The 22,917-nt window shown below is 42.7% G+C and overlaps 1 protein-coding gene across 9 annotated transcripts in view; it reads right to left on the bottom strand.

Moving 5' to 3' along the window:
• STAU1 (staufen double-stranded RNA binding protein 1) overlaps nucleotides 1-18,879 on the bottom strand; it is a 40,145-nt gene extending 21,266 nt beyond the window's left edge. Inside the window, exons 1-7 of one of the 9 annotated variants that reach the window (XM_083618635.1) lie at nucleotides 18,503-18,722; nucleotides 14,113-14,189; nucleotides 8,855-9,046; nucleotides 8,378-8,445; nucleotides 4,406-4,682; nucleotides 2,793-2,917; nucleotides 1,449-1,605 (exon numbers count right to left, since the gene is read on the bottom strand). In XM_083618635.1, the coding sequence (XP_083474761.1) occupies nucleotides 1,449-1,605; nucleotides 2,793-2,917; nucleotides 4,406-4,610 (487 nt within the window). In that variant the 5' untranslated portion in view covers nucleotides 4,611-4,682; nucleotides 8,378-8,445; nucleotides 8,855-9,046; nucleotides 14,113-14,189; nucleotides 18,503-18,722. Of the gene's footprint in view, nucleotides 1-1,448; nucleotides 1,606-2,792; nucleotides 2,918-4,405; nucleotides 4,683-8,377; nucleotides 8,446-8,854; nucleotides 9,047-14,112; nucleotides 14,190-18,502 lie in introns of all 9 variants that reach the window. The other 8 variants (XM_083618632.1, XM_083618629.1, XM_083618633.1 and 5 more) reach the window with 8 other exon arrangements.
• Nucleotides 18,880-22,917: the final 4,038 nt, after the last annotated feature.

Here is a 22,917-nt window from a genome sequence, read left to right as displayed (position 1 = left end):
TTGCTCCTTTTTATAAATAGTAAAATGACTGATACTTAAAGAGTTCTCCTGGGGCTGCAGAGCTGGAGGGCAGCACACTCTAGTCTCTGCCGTTGGGAATCAAGGATTACTAAAAGACCGGACCACTGCCTCACAAACAACATCATGGCAAGTGGAGAGCAACCGAAACAAGAAGAATTGCTGGAAGCTCTATTCCCCCACCTTATTTGCAGAAAGAACACTTGGCTTCCCAGCTGCCTGCTGTCCTGAGAATGCAAAAGCAAGAGGAAAGACGACACTACTCCAACCAATTGATGTCCAAGCAAGAGCACCAGCAAAGGAAAACCAACCTGGCCGGACTGGATATAAATGCTTGTAGCTCACCACTTTGTGCAGGGCTTGAACCAATCTTCCTCTTTTGCCTTTTACCTCCCTGCCCCTGTAAACCTTGCCTTTCTAGTCTGTAAGTCTAATGGCAGGGCATGTCTCTTCTTTTTTTTAATGAGCCTCTTGGGGAGACAATAAATGTCTGAAAAACTGAATGAGAATATGGAAAATAAACAGAACTATCAAGGTTTTGTGCTCCAGTGAAACCCCGAAAAGAACTGTGAGGTTAAGTAGTAACTTTGCACCATCACTTTATCATATTCCTGCTCCCTTGTCGAGGCTAACAATGCATACACCATTCAGCTTTAGAGAAAATTCCAGGGGCAAGATGCAAAGGTGGCAAAAGGCACCATGACTTACTGATAAAAGCATGACTTAGTCTAACTTGGATACTCAGCAGACACCAGTGGTGGATTCTTTTTGGCAGCAGGTTAAGCCTGCTTACACTGGTGTTTGGGTCATGCCAAATATAGTCTGGAGTGGGATCTGCCTAGGAGGTGGTTTGATTGATGATTGACATTTTATCTTGTTTTATGGAATAGGTACCCCACTCCAAGATCAACTGATGTAAGGTGGGATACAAATATATTAATTAATAAAATAATGCCAAGCAAAGCCTTCAAAGTCTAAGTAGTGGAAGCATTCTGGAATCCGAAATTTTTAACCACAGAACTTTGGATTCAGAGGGCTAAAAGCTGATTGCACAATGGGTATCAGCCGACACAATTGTATGCTACTTTAGCACACCTGTGTTCAGGTAGTGGGAAGTTTCTGGCTGTTATATAACCAGGAATTGATGGTTGGCTGTTGTCATGTGATATATAGGGTTGTTTTTTTGGCTTTTAAGGAAATTTTATTGAATATTGTATTTTTATTGTTTCCATGTAAACGGCCTTGAATTTTTTTATTATACTAAGCAGCATATAAATATTTGTTACAAATACTTAAACATGATCGCCATAGGATGCAATTATATAACGGGCAAATTCAGGGGCAGCTTAGGTGTACAGTATGTACACTGTACCACTGCAACATCAAGTGATGGCTCACATCACTGTACAACCCATGTTAGCTGTATGTACCTGGGTTCTTTCCTTCATTACGTGATGGGCGAGCTGTAGGTTTAGGAAATCTCGTCCCTTCCAAAGCTTTGGCAGCAGCTGCATGTTGAGCTTTCTTAATACTAGTTCCTTCAGCTTCCCAGTGCTGGTCCCCAAGAGTCAGCTGCACTGTAAACACCTAAGAATGAGAAAGATGCTTTTACTGCAACAACTCACCGCCTGATCTTGCATGCGTGTGATATTTTAATAGTCTGAACACACACAGGTCAAAAGGCACAGATACAACACTGATCACTCTAAAGCATGGGTGGCCAACTCCCAAAAGACTGAAATTACACAGAGTTAAAAAAGCTGGCAGTGATCTACCCCCTTTTGGGGGGTTCAGGTCAAAGTTGCTGAGCTTTTTTGGGGAGGAGGAAAGCCCCATTTCTGGGGGAGTGCAGGCCTTAACTGAGCTTTTTTTAGGGGATCCAAAGTTGCTGAGCTTCTTTGGGGGAGCCAGTGATCTACCAATGATCTACCGAAGACAATCTACTGGTTGGACATGCCTGCTCTAAAGCAAATACTTCATGAAACACTATTAAACCATAGGAAAGAAAAGTCACATGAATTGTTGTAAAAGTATCCAATGTATTTAAAATGTTTTTTCTACTGTGGCCAAGGACTTTGTGGAAGGTAATGCACAGAACCAAAGGGATCCAGAAGGCTGCATCCCGGGAGCTACCATGTGCACACTGAGACCTCCAAGGCCCTTCCTCCCTACCACATTATCGAATGCTGCCCAGTAAGTTGCTTCCTAAAGCAAAGAAATCTGGAAACCTTGAAAGCTCTTGTGGGAATGCAGGGCCTGAGGCCATGCAAGGCTATAAATGATAAAATAAGTACTTTGAATTGCATGCTGCCGTTTCCAAACAGTGTGCTTTATTGGACTTCTCCTTTACTATTTCCTCCCCCCTCTGTTTTCTTTTACAGCTGGGTTTGGATACTGGGGTGAAGGTACAACTACCTGCTTAAGCCAGCTGGATTTCAGCAAAGGGCCAAACCTACACTACTTCCCACCCTTCCAAGCTGGTTGAATACTTGATATTGTTTTTCTTTTATCTGCTGTTATTTTCTGTGCATTTAACTGTTTTTATTACATTTTGTACAGTGCCCTGAGATGTGTGTGGAAGATAATAAATAAATAACGCCCACTGAGTTATATTAGTAGCACCAGCTTAAAAATAAAATCAAGCTGTGCACTGGAAGCTGTGTCAGGCTAACAGACCTCTCACGTTTTGTTTTACTTCACACACATACACACACACAAACACATTCAAGTCATCGTTTTAATATAAATATGGAAGTCAGACAGGCAATGTTTACCTTCGAATGAGCTGGACCCTGCTCACTCAAAAGCTTATACTCAGGCTGAATCTTGTTAAAACGGGCTAACTCATTCACAAGACACATTGGGGTTTTCTCTTTGGGGTTTGCCATGTTAGAAGGAACTGAAAAGAAAAGACCAATAGCTACTTCAGCATGGAGAAATCAATCTGATCTCTCAGTATTATTCTACATTCACAGAAGCACTTAAGGACTTTAGCACTCAAAGCTGGGAAAACACCGCACAGAAGCTTAGGCTTATAAAATTAAGCGGCTTTCTACAGAAGATGCCCAAAGTAAATTGGTTTCAGAGAATGTTAATTTAGTTGTCCAGAATGCCAGATAAAAGTTGATTGTAAGACTAACTCTAAGGATCAGACAGTGAGTGAACGTTGCAGTTGCAATATAAGGAAAGATCAAACTAATTTGCTTTGCAATAAAACTAGCTAGGTGCCTGCATCTTCAAGTTGATGTTTGAAAGCCATAGGCCTCTTGTTTAACCTACACAGCATACACTGTTCAGAAAGTTCCTCCACTGCCAGGACATATTTGGTCCTAATCTGACAGCTTCTCTCTCCCTAAGAATGAAGCTGCTTCACAGGTATTTATATTCTTAATTTCTCATTTTTAATACTTAATTGTCTCTGCTTCTACTCTGTCATATCTTTTAAAAGGAGTGTCCCATTTGAGTGCTTCGTCCCAGGTTTCCATTTTGCCAGTCATCCCAATTTGGAAGAAAACAAGAACACAAAGCCCAATAAGCTTTACAGAAGCTTAGTTTGTACAAACAAGGGAGCCCAACCCATGAAAACTCCGTGCCTTCCAGGATTCAATATTCTGAAAGTGGAATCACATGAGGCACACTTTAATTGCACAGAAAACTGGTAATCTGTAGCCTCTGGATAAGCCTTGAGTGGAGCATTGCCGTTAACTCCTGCTTCCCCAAATTCTCAAGGGGTTCTGGAAGTACAAAGCTAGGCTTATCTAGTGGCCAGAGGCTATAGATGACCAGAACAGTGCAATCAAAATGCCATACATTTTTAATGGTCAGTGCTTATGGAATGCCACACTATTTAAGAATTATGCCACCACCCATGATGATAAACACACGATGGGTGTGTACATTCCAAAGATATTCTAAATCAGTTTGCAATTTTTGTTTGGAGGGATACCTGAAACCTTAGTTTGCCAGACTGAAGAGAGCAAATGGCAAATGCACACATGTAGTCAATGAAGCAAATTACTAGTAAATTACTTAACTACAGTTAAGCTACTAGCATAAACCACTCTGTATTAGAAAGGAAGCTCTTTGGAACGATCCTTGTTAAGCATGTCTTCATGGCTAAACGCATGATCAGAAAACACTGTACAGAACCAGAACGATGGAGCAGTGAATTTGATGATATAAAATATTTATAAAGCCATTTTAGCCATTTGTTTTAATCTTATCTCTGTTTGTTCCATCAAACATTTCTCCTTATAATTTTCATTATTTCCAAAACAACTTCATTAAGCAAGCAGCATATGAACAGCATGGATATTAGGACCTGGCATTTTCTTTTAAGGCATTTGACACGATCAACGAAATATACCAAATAAATTTTCAGGCTTACCTGCAGCTACACTGGTAGATGTAACAGATGCAGAGGGTAAAGCAGAATTTTGAATAGGTCTACCTGCATTTTCAGAGGGCAAAGAACTAGTGGGAGAAGGAATACTCAAAGGCTGTGCAAGTGATTGGTTCTTGTTTAGTATTTGGCTGCTAGAAAGAGCAGCAGAGGGATTCTGGATTTGAACTTGAGACATATTGACTTCCATCCAAAGCTAATTGCTGCAGGTAAACTTGGCTTTGAATGCAGGCTATTTCTGTGCAAGTGCTTGAATTTTTACCTTAAAAAGAAAAGAAAAAGGAGAGAATCAATTGCTTCCCAACCTTTCCACATAAAATATTCAATTGAGATGCCACCAATACCTTACAGTCATGGGAAAAAGAAAGTACACCCTCTTTGAATTCTGTGGTTTTACATATCAGGACATACCGGGTAATAACAATTATCTGTTCCTTAGCAGGTCTTGAAATTAGGCAAATACAACCTCTGATGAACAACACATATTACACTGTGTCATGTATTCTACAAGTATCTTTGGCCTTCTGAGTACATACAGTCTACACAAGCCTTCCATTTGGATACAATCAGTGTTAGAAACTGGGATAGAAAAGCTGGGTTGTGGGCACCAAAACAGAATGTTTAAGTGTCATTGGGGGGGGGGGCTCAGCAACAATAAATAAATATTTATTTATTATTTTGGTAAGCATGAACTAATATGCAATTCACATATGAGAAACATGGTTAATATTACATTTTAACAGAAATTGTTAATACATATTTAATTTGGTGTTTACAGTAAAAATGTTTGTACCATACTTCAGCTCTCAAAACACTCCACTCTTTATTGTTAAACTCCTTAACATATTGTCTATCCTTGACATATACTTCGAAGCTTCAAAGCACATATATTTCAGTAATCCTCAAGTGTTAGCCAGACGCAAAAAATGGCACCAAGACTTTTTGAGGTGCTTGTAAATGCAAAAACTTTAGGTGCAAAATGCACCTGGCGCCCTGCTAATTTCAAACCCTGCATACAATAAACCTGTGCTGCCAAATGAATGCCAAACTGAGCATGCATGTGGTCAACTGCTCAGGAGTTAGTACTGGAAAAATGAAAGTTCAGGCTTTCTGCAAATGGTAGGTTTAGCAGGCAACCTTTCTAGACCAGAAACAATGCTGGGCACAATCCAACACACTTCATTTGTATTAGCCAAGAAGAATGAATTAAGGACTGCATGCAGAGCAGTAGTGCTTGGTGAACTGAGTACTTATATCGTCACAGTGATGAAAGCAAACACAAGGCACTAATGTCAAGTTACCATAGTCCAATTTCTGTCTCCCAATAAAACTTGTAGACGTTTAAAAATTTATCTTGAACCAGCAAAGGTCCTGGCTTTAAAAATGAGCAATCACTGGATGCTAATAGTAGCAATTTGTCTAAGCATTCTGTGGGCCTTCAGAATTGATGCCATGAATAGGCTTCCAAATTTAGAAAGGATGAGTCAAAGACAAAAGTGATCTGCAAACTGCCTCTTAAGGATTTTAGGAAAGACAGGTACTTCTGAAAAGACAGACAAGGGTTTATGGGCCAGTGGAAGCAAATGGATTTTCAACACAATGAGTTGGCATCTAAGAGCTGAAATACACAATCCAAAGTCTCACTTGATGAACCTGATGCTGGACTGCAGGTAGGAAACTGAATGCTCTCCAGCGCACAAACATTTTCTAATACCTGCACATACAAAATAGCAGGCTGGGCTCAACATGCTAGCCTGAGATGTGCAGCAAGTACTCATGTGAAGCACCAGACCAAAGTCTTCCAATATTCTGACAAGTTCACAAATTTAATTGCCAAAGAAACCAATACTATGCTTGTAAATTAAGTTATGCTGCTAGGTGTTTTTTTATCCAAAGGGGAAAATGGTTTACAGCTTTGTTTTACTAAGTTTATGTTTAACATGACACTCACTATTTTAAGGATTTTATTGATTTCCAACTCAGCATTAATGCTTCCTGTAAATTACAATAGCTTGGCTCAGCTTCAAAAGGCACAAGTCCCAAAACAGCCATTTTTAAAGCTATGAATGACCATCAGAAACAGTGTTGGGCATGCTTAAGGAAAGGGGCCATAGCTCATTAGTAGCCAGGAGTTTACAGCCCAGCAGCAGCTGGGCCATGTTGTACCTCACACTACCCTTAATGCACTAAGTGCTCAGTGGTATAGCACAGGATTTGCATGCAGAAAGTGCCAGGCATCTCCTGCTAAAAAGTTTAGGTAGCAAATGAAGGGACATCTCTGACAGAGACAGGGAGAAGCCCTGCCAGTTCAAAAAGGGCCAAACTAGCACAATCATCAGCTCTACAAATTTCAGATACAGGAGCCTGATTCAAACCTGGAACGGGGGCTTTGGCCTTTTGCCCTATGCTGTGGGTCCCAATATGGATTAGGCCCTGCTATTTGCATTGGAGGAAAGCTTCCACCCCCAGCTATGAATATAATAGACTTCTACCCCCAACTCTGTGCTGACACTTACTGGGACAGCAGCAGGGAACAAAGGGTCAAAGCCACCGGCCTTCAACTTCAGGGTCTGGATCAGACCTTGCACCTGAAACTTCCTTTTAAAAATCCATCTGCATAACTGGTAACTGTGTGAATGATGTGGTGCCTAGTTTTGCTTATGGCCTGACCTGGTATGTTCCTACATTTCCAAGAAAGGGACCCAAGAGGCTACAGGTTTCACAAAGAGCACACACACACCAGCCAGGCCTTTGGCCAAGGAGTAGTGAGCATTTGGTGTGTGTGTGTGTGTGTGTGTGCGCGCGCTGTTTTGCTCTTGCCTAAAGTTCTCTCCATATTAGGTTCAATAATGAAAATTTCAAGTTGCCATTTTAAGACAGAGCATGTTCATAAACGTGTAGCAAGGACATCTTGCATTACAGATTAAAAAGCTGAAGGCAGGCACATGTGTCACTGAGTAAACCTGTTTTTCCTAAACCAACTGCGCTAGCTGAACTGCTTAGTTGAAGGCCTTTTCTATAAAATGGCCGAGCATGCACATACCACTCTTACAGATTGCCCCTTTCAGAAAACCTTGGACACATCCCATTATCTTGACATGCAATTGAGGCCTGCCCTCTAGATATCTGTTTAGAATGACTCACCACTACATTAAGAGCACTGAGTCACCTGGATATACACAAAAGACAAAAACTGGCTCTCTGCTGAATGCAGGCATCAGCTTTAACATGCACAGCCCCCTAACAATCTGTTGAGAGCAACACACCTAGGGCATATACTCTTGAAAACACATGCCCCCATTTGCAGGAATACTGCCTCACTATTTGGACTGTTTCAATGAAGGAATAAAACATTAACAAAGATATGATTACAGATTTCAGTAGTCTGAATAGAATTTAAAATTCTCCTGCTTGTAAATGTTATTCTTTTGCTTTATACCAGAATCAAGTATCGGAAATGTGCTGCAGAATGCAGTTAATACTCCAGACAAATGAACAGGCCTGTGTATATTCTAAGCCACCCTTCACAAGCAATTCCCAATATCTAGGGAAGACTAATCCATGCCCTGGATGTTTCCTTTCAGGTTTAAAGTGTGTCATCCTTATATATGGCATATTGTTGAAGCAAGAGATTCAAAGATGCTGTTGATGGTAATGGAACAGGGAGAGAAGACACAGGTGTTGGGGGAAGCAGTAGCCAGGATATGGGAAAACTGAGAAGCAGTGTCTCTAACCACCCACAGCAGTTTTTTTTTTGAGGGTGCAGGAGGGTGCTGCAGTAGGGAGAAGTGCATATGTCTGCTCAGCTCAAGTACTGATGGCTTTGGATACAACCGACATAAAGCAGCATCTTAAGATAGGAAACTGCAACAGAACTCCCATATACTTGTGTCCACCCCAAAATATCAGCCAGTGATAAAGAGCTGCTGGACTTTCAGAATACCCAACTTCCTGTACCTTTAAGTGATCCAGGGACAGTGTAGCTTTAGCTTTAGTTCCAAGGGGATTTATATGTTGAAGATTGCCTATAAACAAAAGAAAAAGGGGAGAAAGTTAGAAAGCTGCTTTTGAGTAGTACAGTATTATACTATTCCACAATGTACTACTTATCAACATTACCAGGAGCAACATTTGGAGAAAAATTCTCATTAGATAAAATTGTTCAGCACATATGCTTTGAAAGGTTTAGAAATGTTTACTTTTTCAGAAGTGTTAGCTATGAAGTCATTTCAGAGAGGGTCTTCAAGAGACAGCACCCATTACAGTTAAAAATTAGCCAGTAATTATTTGACACTCTCAAAAGGGAGGCATGCCTGGCACCAACTCTGTCATCATTTTGGCCTCAGGCAAAGGTGTTTTTGTCTTCCTGGGCATCATCAATTGGATGTTTTTAATCTGAATGTTTATATTTGTGCATTTTAAATATTGTATTACCTTCTTGCTGCAAATCGCTTCAGGGCTTTTTGTTGTTGGAAGCGATTCATAAATTGAATAAACCTAAATCTAAACAAAGCCAGTTCACTCCCCAAAAGGCTGATTTGAAGCATTTCACTATTCCAAACATTTTTGAGGTGGTTAAATGACAATATTTGATGCCTCCTCTTTAGAGCCAGCAAGTTGTTGATCCTGAAGAAAGAGAACAGAGAGTCTTGTTTCCATTTTGCCAAAACAAGCCCTGTAAGGATGCTTGAACTGTGTTTAATTTTGGCAACCGTGCCTTCTTAACTGTATCTTGGTGCTACCTATTAACAGCCTCTTCTCAGCCCTGCACAAATCAGAATTATGCACACACATAAGCACACACATATAAAGCTCACACTGATAATACATGTCTTTCTGCTCTGACAACAGAAAGGCAGCCTGCTCTGAGATTTCATAGCTTGCTGTCCCCTCCAGTTAAGATTAAGTGGAACCAATAAATAATACTTCATTGTTTATAGAGTCCATTAAAATATGATGCCAGGAATGTGCAAGAAACCTACCTGTGCAGGTTTATAAGCAGTTAGTGTAGCAATGACCCCCTGATTTAAGTCTTCAACCACACCAACACACTTGGGCTGTGAATTCCAGGTGTGTCAACTCTCTACATTTTATAGGGAATGAAACCCAACTGAAGTGTGATGACAGCCATGCCCAATCATGCATAGTTAAGTGAAACCAGCTGTGCGAACTTAAATCAGACCTGAGTGCATTTCAAAAAGTAGCTTTTACAGATACTTTGATCAGTGCTGCACTTTTTAAAAAAGTTACAGAACATTCATGAACCTTCCTATTTAAATAGTAATTTCTTCATGGCAAATGCCTTAGATTAATCCAAGTTAGTTACTGCAACACATCCTCATGTTAAACAACTGCCCTGTGCCCCAACATAATTGTGACATGCTTACTGCTTTGTACAAAGGAAGTGGTGGACTGCAGAAATCTGATGACCATGAAGAATAAAGTTAGAGCGGCTAGCGAAATGGAATGCATTTTGGTTAGAATGTCACCCTATCAGATTTCCTTTTTCCTCACTCCTAGTCAATGTTGTTGTGAGCATAAAAGATGGCTACACCAGTCCTGATATGTAACAGTGGAGATGTTAGACAAAATATGCATACAGCTTCCTCCTCTGCAAGACAAACGGATCAAATGATGCAATATGTGGAGATATGTAGCTAGCTAGGAGTTTTATGGAGCATCAGCAACAAGGCCAAGTTGTACCACAAACTAGAGCAAACTGACCTGACAAAGATATCGTTGACAATGCTTTAAAAGACAACACATTTGTCACTGGAGATTAGGGATGCTAGTGACTACAATAAAGCTCAAGATAAAAAGATTCTAGAGACTCTTCCTGATCTCCATCCACCTTGTTACACACACATCCTGCTGGGAAAGATTTGCTGCCCTATACATATAATTCATTATTCTTGTGTGTTGTAGAAGATGCCATACATACACTACATACATCTCTTACCTTTCCCACCCTGACCTGGCCACAGGGATCCATGTGACGGTCACCTCCAGGCTTGACTACTGTAATTCACTCTACGCAGGGCTGCCCTTGAAGCTGTCCCAGAAACTCCAGCAGGTGCAGAATGCTGCAGCGAGGCTCCTCACAGGATCTCTGCCATGGGAGCATATTCACCCAGTGCTTTTCAAGCTGCACTGGCTCCCGGTGGAGTACAGGGTCAGATTTAAGGTGCTGCTTTTGACCTTTAAAGCCCTTCACGGCCTAGGACCCTTGTATCTACGGGACCACCTCTCCCGGTATGCCCCATGGAGAGCCTCAAGGTCCATAAATAGCAACACCCTAGTGGTCCCGGGCCCTAAGGAAGTTAGATTAGCTTCAACCAGATCCAGGGCCTTCTCAACACTGGCTCCAGCCTGGTGGAACGCTCTGCCTCATGAGACCAGGGCCCTGCAGGATCTGATTTCTTTCCACAGGGCCTATAAGACAGAGTTGTTCCGTCTGGCCTTTGGCTTGGAGCCAATTTGATTCCCTCCCTCTCTTTCTTTTTTCTTTTTCTTTCTCCTCCTGCGATGAGGCTACATTTTAATATTTTAATGTTTCAATATTCTAATGTTGTATTTTAATTTTGTTTTTAAGTTGTAATCATTCAACTTGTTTTTATTATTGCTTGTTAGCCGCCCTGAGCCCGGCCTTGGCTGGGGAGGGCGGGGTATAAATAAAAATTATTATTATTATTATTATTACTTTTGTGGGACTACAGATGCTGGCATTGCTTGCTAGGGCTGATGGGAGTTGTAGCTCAGCAATATCTGGAGGGCCAAAGGCTCCCCACTCCTAATCTACAGCTTTGACTTATGCTTGTACCATGGGATCGTTATTACCAAAAAGTTACATTCAAAGTCTCTTAAAAACCAAGGTAAGCAAGGCAAAATGTCAAGACTTCAATAGGCTATGTAGAAACATGATCTATCAAGTTAGCATAACAGCCCGTAAAGAGCTCACACACAGGTTATACGATAGTGTGCTCGTGGTACACACGTCCAAATAGGTTGCAGCCTCTGAATACTGGGGTCTATTATAGTTATTAAAACCCCATGCTGGGGTGTAACACTTGCCAACCACCAAGTGATTTGTCTACATTTCTTTCAAAGTTCTAAGAATAATTGGTGGGAAATTAAGTACCGGTACTTGTTTCCCGACTGCCTGAACGTTTAACCTTTACGTTCCTAGGCACAGAGGTGTCTTATGTCTGTCATTTACAGAAGTCACATGCAATAACAGGTAGCAAATAAGTTTGAAATGGAAATAACAACAGCAGCTTTACATGTTAGATAATCTACTACAGAAGTTCTGTAACTACACTGCAAGCCAAAAAATAGTTTGCAATCTACCCAACTATTCACCAATTGCTTACAGATCAAGCTCTCTCTTGCTCCAGGCAAAACTGGCCAGACCTCTTCTTAAAAACATGGACACGCTTTGATGTTCCTAACAGTGCAGATTGTCAGTGTTACATATGACTGCAAGACAGAGGAAGAACCCACCTCTCCCCTCATGTTTTGCTAGTTTGCTTGCAAGAGCCATCTTAATGGCACTACAAGATTACATTACTACCACTATGATTTGTGCTATGCTCAGTAATATATTTGTGGTATGTGCTGTTTTTTTGCCAATGCACTGTGTGTGTGTGTGTGTGTGGAGAAAGAAAGAGAGAATACATTTGGATTCAAGCATGCTCCCCAAGATTGGATTTTCAGGTCTTAACATGTACATTATGGGGTCCTGAATGTTTTTATCATCAACATTTTCAGGGGTTCACTTATTACCAACACAGATAACCTAGAGTTCAATCTTCTTGTGGTTCTAAAGAACACTGTTCCTCAAAACCCCAGGAACTTCAGATATACCAACTACATTTTCATTGTGCTGGACAGTACATGACTAGGGACTCATACTATGACATGCTAAAAGGGATAGAACAGGGAAGAATTGGGTACTCCATCCAGATGGAGGATTGGGAAAGATTGTGGCAAAAGGGTTTAAAATTTACAGCCTGCTACACAATAAAAGAAAACATCATGAAAATGCTATAACAGGTGGTACATAACCCCCAGAAAACTGGCCAAAATAAATCAAAGTCAAGTGTATGCTGGAGGTGTAATCAAGGGGAAGGAATGATGTACCACATGTGGTGGGATTGTGACAAAATTAATTTTGGGGGGAATTTTGTCTATGACGAATTTTTAAAAAATGTTCAAAAAACATTTGAGAAGAAACCTGAAGCCTTTCTTCTGGGCATTATGACAATTGATACTTCAAATGATTAAAAAGGGTGTTCCTATATGCTACAACAGCAGCAAGAATGTTAATCGCTAGAAATTGGAAGGGTGATAAGACACCAACAAAGGAAGAATGGCAAATCAAATTGTGTTAGTATTTGGAATTAGTAAAAATGACAGAGGTAATTAGGAACCAACCAAACAAAAAATTTAAAATGGAGTGGGAATGTATAATAATATATATTATTATTATTATTATTATTATTATTATTATTATTATTAATACCCTGCCCATCTGGCTGGGTTTCCCCAGCCACTCTGGGTGGCTCCCAACCGAATGTTAAAAACACAATACAGAATTAAACATTAAAAACTTCCCTAAACTGAGCTGCCTTCAGATGTAAAAGATTATATGGAAAACAGTTCTCAGATACGTTTCGACTAAACGTTCTCTTGATACGTTTCGACTAAATTTTGCAAAGTAAAGAACAGATAAGAAATATTGTGTAAGAGAAGGGTAATAAGGAAAAACAACACAGTTGAAAAGAGAAGGAAGAAACAAGAAGCCGCACTGAGGTGGTGGGAAGTCACTTCTAAAGAAATATTGTTATTGTTTGGTTGATATATGTGCACAATATATGTTAAAGAGAGAATGGAATATGTATATGAATAATAATTTTAAAACTCAATAAAATGCAATTAAAGAAGAAAAAGATCAGGGAACAATTACCGGTAACTGGTAAGAAGAACTGCCTTATTGTTCATTCTAGAGTCTGTTCCCTGAAGTAAGACAGGCTGAGATGTTGTATACATTTTGTTGGATGCTATTTTTTATAGGTTTCCCCAGAAAGACAGGCAATATCTAGATATGTGAAAGGCATACTGGTGGTGGTGGTGGACCAGATCAGAAAAACTAGGAGGGGGGAACCTAGGTTTTTCCCGGGGGTTTTTGTCTCAAGCTATTTGTTGTACCTTTATTGTCCATCGATGTTGTATTTTAAAATATTAAGTGGTTTAGAAATATCCCAATAAAAAATATGGGGGAACCAGGTAATTGTTTACAGCAAAAGCCACTGGATGCATCAATAAAAGCTTATGCCATAATAAATCTGCCCAATGTTAAGCCTCTACAAGACTCTGGTTTTGTTGCAACTGACTTATATAGGAAGTGAAATGAAGGGTATGCATCAGTGCTTTGGCTCAATTACCATTCATTCGAGCAAGATTTGTACCTATGAGTTCCCTGATGGAATGCATTCTGTAGTTGTGAAAAGTGAAAAACAACAAAATATACACACATTATTTCCTGGTCCCTTTAGCCTGTATGTTCCATGTCAAAAGGTACCCAAAGACTTTGAAATGGAAAGAATTCAGTCTGCCAAACACAAAGATAGGAGGGTAAGCATATTTTAAGAAAGACTGCCAATTCCAAAATTGATGGCTAATACCGATGGTACCTGCAGCAATCCTTTCGTTGTAGCTGCACAAATGGAAACACCTCCTGCCTCTTTGAGACTTTCAACAGCACACCATGCTATAAAAGCAAAAAGCATTAATGCTTCTGAAACTGGTGAAATTGCCACCCTAACTCAATTCAGGCTGTGTGCAATAGCACAATAAGTAAGGTCATGTTTGGCAGATGCACAACAACTGGTAGGTTGCGACGCTCTATGGTGGGTCACACTAGCAGCACTATCAACTTTTAAGGTAATAAAATGGAGAAAAAGGAAAGGCAAACAGAAATACTTAGTAAACAAAACAAAACAGAATGAGGCACCATGTTGTAGGCTAAACTTCAGTTAAATTCTAGGACTCAGGGGGAGGAAGCAGCAGAAGGTGCAGTGGTGGGTGAGCAAGCTTGGTCTACAGAAAGTCTCCAGCTCTGCTCTCAATTCCATTTCAGCCCCTCTCTCTTTCCTCTCATCCAACGGGTCTGCACAAGGGGCAGTATTCATACACTAGACTACTGTTTAACCTTTGGGCCCCAGGTATTGTTCGCATATATTGTTCAACTACAATACCCATCATCCCCAGCAAACATGGTCAAAGGTCAGGGATGACAGGAGCTGTAGTCCAACAGCATCTAGGGATCCAAGATCGAAGAACACTGCATGAGGCCATACCTCCACCATCATAATTTTGATATTATGGATCATCCCATGGTATACTACTCAAGGAAGTGTCGAAGGAATATCCTCTATGGCCCCACTTCAGTTTGTTCCTGCAATCACTTTCAGTTTACTTAAGAGTTTTGCTAAGCAGCAGAGCAACTGGTAGGGACAAATTCTTCAACACTGCACTTCAGACACTTTTGCATATGCCTAAAACCAATGTTAGCCTAGGTTTTACAAACAAGTTCACACATTTGCATTTATTACTTGTTGACTACAGCTTCACACAACATGTATAAATAAGCCACCACAGATAGATCTGTATTTACTCCTAAACAATGTTTTTCAACAGATTCAGTTCACACCCTTAGCAGTTGTTTGTCAGATGTTGTGTAATCAAGGGATATACAGGTCATGCATTAATCATCCCCCAGTAAGTCTTTGGAACATGACTTTACTAGTGTCACAAAAGCGTAAATTCACTTAGAGATCACTTCCTTCTCCTTTCACAGTCCTATCATGCATTAAGTATCACTAAGTTCTATACGACATTTCCTAGTAAGAGTTATTAAGACTGAAGCTTTAATCTGAGAGAGCATCTTACTAGTCAGGTATGAATGTCTGATAATATATAGCATATATAGCACAGAATACAGTCTAGCAAAGCTGAATTTAATAAAAAATGTTAAACATTCTGGTGCAGTGTTGAATATCTATTTGATCATGTGTTTGGTTTGTAGGGTCACCATACAGCGCTATTTAGAACATGACTTAAAACAACCAGACTGATAGTTTAAATATATCAAAAATCGCATTGGTCTCTTGACTACCAGTTAACTTCTACAGGATTTAGCTTTACGATTCCATGAAACCCACAGTATTAAAATATTTTCAAGTTCTCAAGCAGATAGTAAAGTGTGACAATGTGGCTGTGACAAAGTACTGTTCGCTATAATTCCTACTCACCAGGACTGATTCAGAGAACTGGATTGGGAGATTATGCGTCTGCTCCCTGTTTAGTATTATTAATATTTTTTTATTATGCACCCTTCACCCTAAGGTTCCAGGGCAAGTTAGAACATTAAAGCACAATATTAAAAACAGTTTAAAGTTGCAATAATAAAAATAAGGTGGGTCCTAAAGATCCACACCTCCATTATACAGCATTTTGGAAGGTTCATAATGGAGGTGCCAGACATAACTCTGTGGGGAGGGAATTCCAGGGTTTAGAGGCCACCACAGGGAATGCCCTCTCCTGGCTGTCACCTGCAGGAACTTCCAAGAGTGCCCCTTCTGCTGGTCTCAGCATGCAAGAGGGTCTGTAGGGAAGGAGGTGGTCTTTCAGTTATTTGGAGCCCAAATAAAGTTGAATAGGGCTTTAAACACTAATGAGAGAACTTTGAATTGTGCTGGGAAATGAACTAGTAACCAGTGCAGCTGTTTTAAAAGAGGGGTTATAGGAGATCTAAATGGAACCTCCAACTGCTGCACTTTGGACCAACTGGAGTTTCCAAGTTGTCTTCAAGGGAAGCCCCATGTAAAGCATGTTGAAATAATCCATTCTGGAAGTTATCAGAGCATGGAATACTGTGGTCAAATCTTCTCTGTCCTAAAGTGAATCTGCCAGAGCTGAGAAAAGGCAAAACCAGCTACTGAGGCCTCCTGAGCCTCCAGTGACAGTACTGAATCCAGGAACAGCCCCCAAATGATGAACCTGCTCCTTTCATGGGAGTACAGACAGAACTATATGAAACCACTAGAAGCACTCATCAAATTGGGGCACAGTGTTAGCCTGATATGCCAACTACGCTCTTTCCTGGACAGGGTTAGCTACTGTGATTCACGTGGCTATTGTAATGTGCTCTATGTGGGGCTCCCCTTGGGACTGGTACAAAACCTGCAGCTGGTGTAGAATGTTGTGGCCAGGCTGCTGAATGGAGCACCAAGATGTGCACATATTGCACCTGAACTGAATGAACTGCACCGGTTGCCAATCAGTACCAGAGCATGTTCAAGATCCTGTTGATATATAAAACCCTGAAAGACTACCTGCCCCTGTTTTTAGATCATCTCAGGAAATTCAACTTGTGCATCCTACAGAATATCATATGGTGGTGACGCAAAAACGGGCATCCCTTCCTTCTGCTGTATGTGAAGCAGCAACCATCAGTTGCTGCAGAAGTCTTGTGAAGATGTATCTTTTCACCCTGGCTTCCCCTGACTTTGCTTCACATATTTGAATCTTCTGAATTTGCTTTATTTGCTTTTATGCATTTTTATAATGCTGTTTTACTGGTTTCAGGTTCTTTTTTTGTTTTAATGTATTAAAGATATATTGTTTTGTTTTTTTAGACTGCACACTGCTGCACACTGAAGTAGTAAGTGGTATATAAATGCTTTGAAATAAAATGAAAAATTCGTATCACCAAAGATGAAGCAACATATGCAAATACAAAACTATTTAAGTTTCAGAAGCGGTTCTGGTTCCAGGTTGAAGTGGAAAAGAGTACACATCAAAAGCTTGCTCATATTGCTAAAGTTAAACGACAGGAGACCAATTAAGTTTGCGGGCATATATAGTGGAAAAAGATTAAACCATTAGAGCCATTAAGCCATTCATTACTTCCATTAGGAGATGAAAGCATTATGTTTGTAAGCGAGAACACAAAAGACTTTCCCCCCAATTAAACTGAAACTTGACAGCGATATTCCAAGGCTGTCTTGGAGAAAGCAAGTCTTGGGAGAAGCCTGAAGCAACTAAAGTGTGATCCAGTAAACACTACAGGATTTAAATTACAGGCTCTACACTCCAGCATTATTTTATTGACCAGGGAAATGAGAAAGCACATGCCCTGCAACTGACACAACTCAGGATGGAGAAGCGTTACCACCTGCCTCGCACAGGTACAAGACGACAACATCAGGGAACTTGGCAAGGCATGTACATATTAAGAACACAATGCACATGACTATCAAGAAACGTTGAGCAGGCTGCACAATCTCACCCGATCAAGAAAGGCAGGATGAAGAGCTGGGGTAGAGACATGTACTATTGCAGCCCACTGTGCAGAGATTTGTCAGCAATTACCCCGTTCCACCTTTTTTTGCACAGGTAATTCGGGATAGCCAGAACGCAACCTTCCCTTCCTACGCTCTCCCTGCCCGCCACGAACTTTGCTATGCGCGCGGTGAAGATCCCTGTTAACAGGAGGAAAACGTAAGGCGACCCTTGCAGGATCAGGCCACGGGGTGGGGGTGGAAAGGCCTCCCAAGCCCGGCCTCCTGCTCTCTCACAGGTGCCTCTGGGAAGCCCACGAGCAGGACACGAGGAGAGCAAGGAGGCAGAGCGAGCCGGCGGCGGGAAGAGCCCGGGACGGACAGGAGGGAAGGCGGGTCGGAGTCGAAAGAAGGGGGGAGTGGTGGGTCTTCAAGCCAGCTCCCCACTGACCCCTTCCCCTAAATAACAGGAGGCAGAACCTGGCAGCCTCCAGCCCCCCACCTGCCAGCAGCCCACCCGCGCCCCGCGCCCCGGCCGCCGCCTGAGGGGCCTGAGCCTCGTCTCCCGCGCCCCGTCCGCAGGCCCAACCCCAAGCGCAGGCCCGGCCGAGGCCTCTCCCCTCCCATATATCCCAGCGCCGCGGTAGGAGTGGCGGGCGGGGGGCGGCTGGGAGGGACGCCCGCCTTGCCTGCCTGCCCGCCCGGCTGCCCACCCGCCCGCTGCCTCTCCGCCCCTCACCTGGCGGTTGTTTTGGGCTGCGGCTCCCGGGCCGGCTCGTCTTGGCGGGCGGGCCGTGGGGCGGCTCAGTCCATGGGCAGCTGCCAGGCCGAAGAGGGGGGGGTCCGGGGAAAGGGGGGGGAAGGCGAGCGAGTCGCGGCGGCGGCAGACACAGGGCAAACACTAAAGAGAATGAACGGGGCCAGCTCCGGCCGGGAAGGAAGTGACGGCACCACGCGACGGCGTGGGGGGGTGGGAGGAGGAGGAGCCAACCAGGCCTCTCGTAGCTATTTATAGCACCGCCCAGCGCAGAGCGCGCCGCCAATCCGGGCACGGGCCGGCTTCTAAGGCTTCTCAGGCCGGCGGGACTACTCCTCCCGGCATGCCCCGCGGCTGTCACTTAGGCGGCCCGTCGGAGTCTCCAGCTCGCGAGACTACATTTCCCAGCATGCTGCGCTCGCAGGGGAAGTAACAGCTCTGCCGCCACGCGCTGTCCACCAGAAACCCCGGGACTCTCGGCCGCAGCCGCGCCGGAGGACGCGGGGAGGGAGGTAGTGGGGCCCCGCACAGCGGGGAATGCGGGGCGTGTGAGCTGGGAGGATACAATACCTGTCGGGTCCCCAAGGTTGGCCCTCGCGGGAGGTCCCAGGTGGACATGCTTGTTTTTCTTTCTCAGCTGAGAAGACCAGTGAAGGGCAACGAGGCTTTGCTTACGGAGACTTGCACCCTGTGTTCCGTTCCTCTGAAAGATAGCGGGTGCAACGAGCTGAATGAACTGTTTTCGGACTCTGGAGTAGATTTAGGGCGGGGAAGGAAACAGAGGGGACAGCCCAGCATTGTATAATATTGGTATCTGCTATTTCGCGGTTAAGTTTTGGACGAAAGAAGAACCTGGATGGCAGGATTCCTTAATAAACAACCATTACAGTGGTACCTCAGGTTACATACGCTTCAGGTTACAGACTCCGCTAACCCAGAAATAGTGCTTCAGGTTAAGAACTTTGCTTCAGGATGAGACCAGAAATCGGGCTCCGGCGCCGCGGCAGCAGCAGGAGGCCCCATTAGCTAAAGTGGTGCTTCAGGTTAAGAACGGTTTCAGGTTAAGTACGGAGCTCCGGAACGAATTAAGTACCTAACCTGAGGTACCACTGTATTTGAGATAGGAATTATTTCTCTGGGATCCCAGTTTTGCTCTAAGCAGCACCCACTTCCTCCTTTTATTGAATTCTAGGGCACCAACCAACAGATACCCAGATACGTATTGTGCTTCTTTGCATAAAGCAGGCGTGGGGACCCGGTGCCCCCCTCTCCCAGACGTTGTAGACCCATAACTCCTTTCATCCCTGATCTTTGGCCATGCTGGCTGGGGCTGATGGGAGTTGGGAGTCCAAGAATACCTAGAGGGGCGCCGCTTTACCATCTCAGGCTTAAAGGTTGCTTCATTCCACGTACTCTTCCTGAATCATAAAAGTGAATACATTACAGCGCCATAAAATCCTCTCCTTTTTGAAACTGTGGCCTGAATCTTCAGCTTTGACCTCCAGATCAGTAAGAGATCACTTTCGCTCTGGGAACGCAAGATTCCGAGCGGGGGGCAGATAGTAGTTTCAACAGTTTTCTAATTAAGCTAGATCAAAAGCTCTCGCACCACTCCTTCAAGCAATATAGGGTTTTGCAGTTGCAGCCTTATCTATGGAACGGACTGGAAGATTACAACATGTGTTTTCTGACTCCTAGGGGTTTGTAGTGCCTCCTTTCCGTCAAGCTCCGACTAAAACTTGATAAAGTAACTGAGGGTGCTGGGTATTGTAGTCTTTTACGAAGTAGTACTGGAAGCCACTGAGCCAAGCATGCTGCTCTATTTAAAGCAAGTCGGCCCCCCAAGGAGCTTCCGCAAAGTGCTTATGTGGCAAATGAGTGGGCGAGAGCTTACAGGCTGTGCGCTGCCGCATGTCCTAATAGTGTTAGCTGAGAACATGATTGGCGGTAGAGACTGCTGCAAAACCTGACCCACGCATTCTAGCTGTGTTATTTCAGACATTCCTTTAAGCAGAACGGACTTTTTAGCACTGTGCAGGAGTGGGCGAACTTCAGGCTTGTCAAATCGACTTTGCTGCTTTTCTCCTGGAACCCCGACCAGTCAAAACCAGGCACAAAAGACACACATTGGAATTAAAGAAGAGAGTTGCCTCTGAGCCTAGCCTAGGGATTTGTTTTTAGTACCAGAACCAACCTGAATTCAAAAGTCCTTACACACACACACACACACACACACACACAGAGAGAGAGAGAGAGAGAGAGAGTCCATTCTTTCTTAGTTTTCATTTCAGCAACCTAACCTTATATAATTACTCATGTCCTTAACATTTGGTGGGGGGGGGGGCGTTCCACAGGATGGGTGCCACTACCAAGAAGGCCCTCTGCCTGGTTCCCTGTAGCTTCACTTCTCGCAGTGTGGGAACCTCCAGAAGGCCCTCAGGGCTGGATCTCTGGGCTGAATGATGGGGATGTAGATGTTCCTTCAGGTATACGGGCCGAGGCCATTTAGGGCTTTAAAGGTCAGCACCAACACTTTGAATTGTGCTCGGAAACATACTGGGGTGCCAATGTAGGTCTTTCAGGACCAGTGTTATATGGTCTTGGCAGCTGCTTCCAGTCACTAGTCTAGAACACCCTGCTCACAGTCTAAAATACGACTGAATGGAGACATTTTCCTACCTAAGGTGGGGTAGCAAATGGCGCCCCCCTCCCGTCTAAAAAAAGTCACAAAATTGGCTTTAAAGGAAAATTTCATATCAATAAGTATAGCAAACATCAAGACTACTTTTGCACCTGTCTTCTTTTCCCATAGGACTAAAGATTTGGCTGCCCCAAAGCCCAAAGTATTGAGGTAGAGTCAGAGAATTATATAGTATAAGGTATATATACCGTGGACCACCAACATTGTTCATTTAAGGTCTTCTCCTAGCATCCATTAAGCCTCTGACCCCCTGACTGCACTTCCTGCTCTCTTGGTCATGAGGCTGGTTACCTTTTCCTTCCCTTGAATAGAGATGGAGGAGGAAGTTCAAAGAGACACTTTTTCTGATTTCCTTTTTCAGTTCTATCTACTTTTCCAGGCTGATTAACTATACTGGATCTGACTTGGGAAAGCAAAAAATGTGCATCCAGTCTTTCAATGGGATGGACTGATCCTCAAAAGGGGGGAAAGAGATGTTCAGAGTGGGGACGGGACCCAAAACTACCCCCCCCAAAAAACAACAACCCTAAAAAGGTTGGTGACTAATTATATCCTATGAATAGGCACACTGTGTTCTTCCTTCTTTTTGGGGGAGGGCGTTCATTCATCCATGAATAAATTACATGTACAACCTGATCCTATCTAGGCTCAAATGAAAGAGTTGGGGTTTGGGGCTATTGCTGTTGCCACTATCCTCAACATCTGCTGCCTCCGCCCCTTTTTTGAAATCTTTTTTTTTAGTTTTTACAGTACAAAATTATATTTAAAAAATCAATTACATATCCATATGATTCCTCCGAATCTCAGGACTTTCCCCCACTCCTTCCCTGGGATCCCATTTTAATCATTTAAAACTGCATCTTCTCCAAACTCTATTATTTAAACCCATATTTTCCATGGTAATTGTTATACTACAAGTGAAATCAAAGCATCTGCTGCCTTAGGCAGGTGCCTTTGCCTAATGGTAGAGCCAGCCCTGAAAATTAAACAGGGAAGTATTTTTTTAAAAAATGTATAATATATTTTACTTATGAAAGATGAGTCTCTGAAATAGAGCTGCAGTTTAATCAGCTGAAGGCTTTCCCCCTTCCTATCACTGTAGAAAAGTTACTTCTTTCTCCACATTTCAAGGTTGGTACCTGCCATCCTTTGTTCTTGGGCAGCAGAACAGGGACAGATGTTCAAAAGGTATCCCATATGTGCTTGGAGGCATTGCTGCTCTGTATTGAGAAGTTGGCTTGGCAAGGAAAAAGGACAATCAGCACATGAAGTATCTCCATAGAAGCTGCAATTCTGCAGCATTGCTTGGTTGTAAAGTCCCACTGAAATTAGTAAGCCCTCCTCAGTAGCCTGATCCAGAAACTATTAATTTCATGCTTATGCAAGTTTAATCAACCAGCATTTATTTAATCTAGTGACAGCCTTAATAAAGCAGCACATGGGCAGAGTTAGCATTACACGCAAGTGTATATTACATATGAAACCTAAAAGGTGAGCTCTCTGCCTCTTACAGCATGATAACTTTGTGGACGGTTTTTGCTTAGAACTGAAGCTTAGGGCAAATAATTGGGAAATCCCTGCTTGTCATTTTGACTCAATTCTTTGCCCCCTTTGGGCTGCTAGGTTAAATGGTACAACAAAACAAATGACTGACTTCCTATCAGTCTCATGTCTGCATCTACTGCCTCCTACCTTG

The sequence above is a fragment of the Podarcis filfolensis genome, assembly GCF_964270895.1.
Source record: "Podarcis filfolensis genome assembly, chromosome: 6".
In the NCBI taxonomy this organism is placed as follows: Eukaryota; Metazoa; Chordata; class Lepidosauria; order Squamata; family Lacertidae; genus Podarcis; species Podarcis filfolensis.
This window is presented reverse-complemented; position numbering and strand designations above follow the sequence as displayed.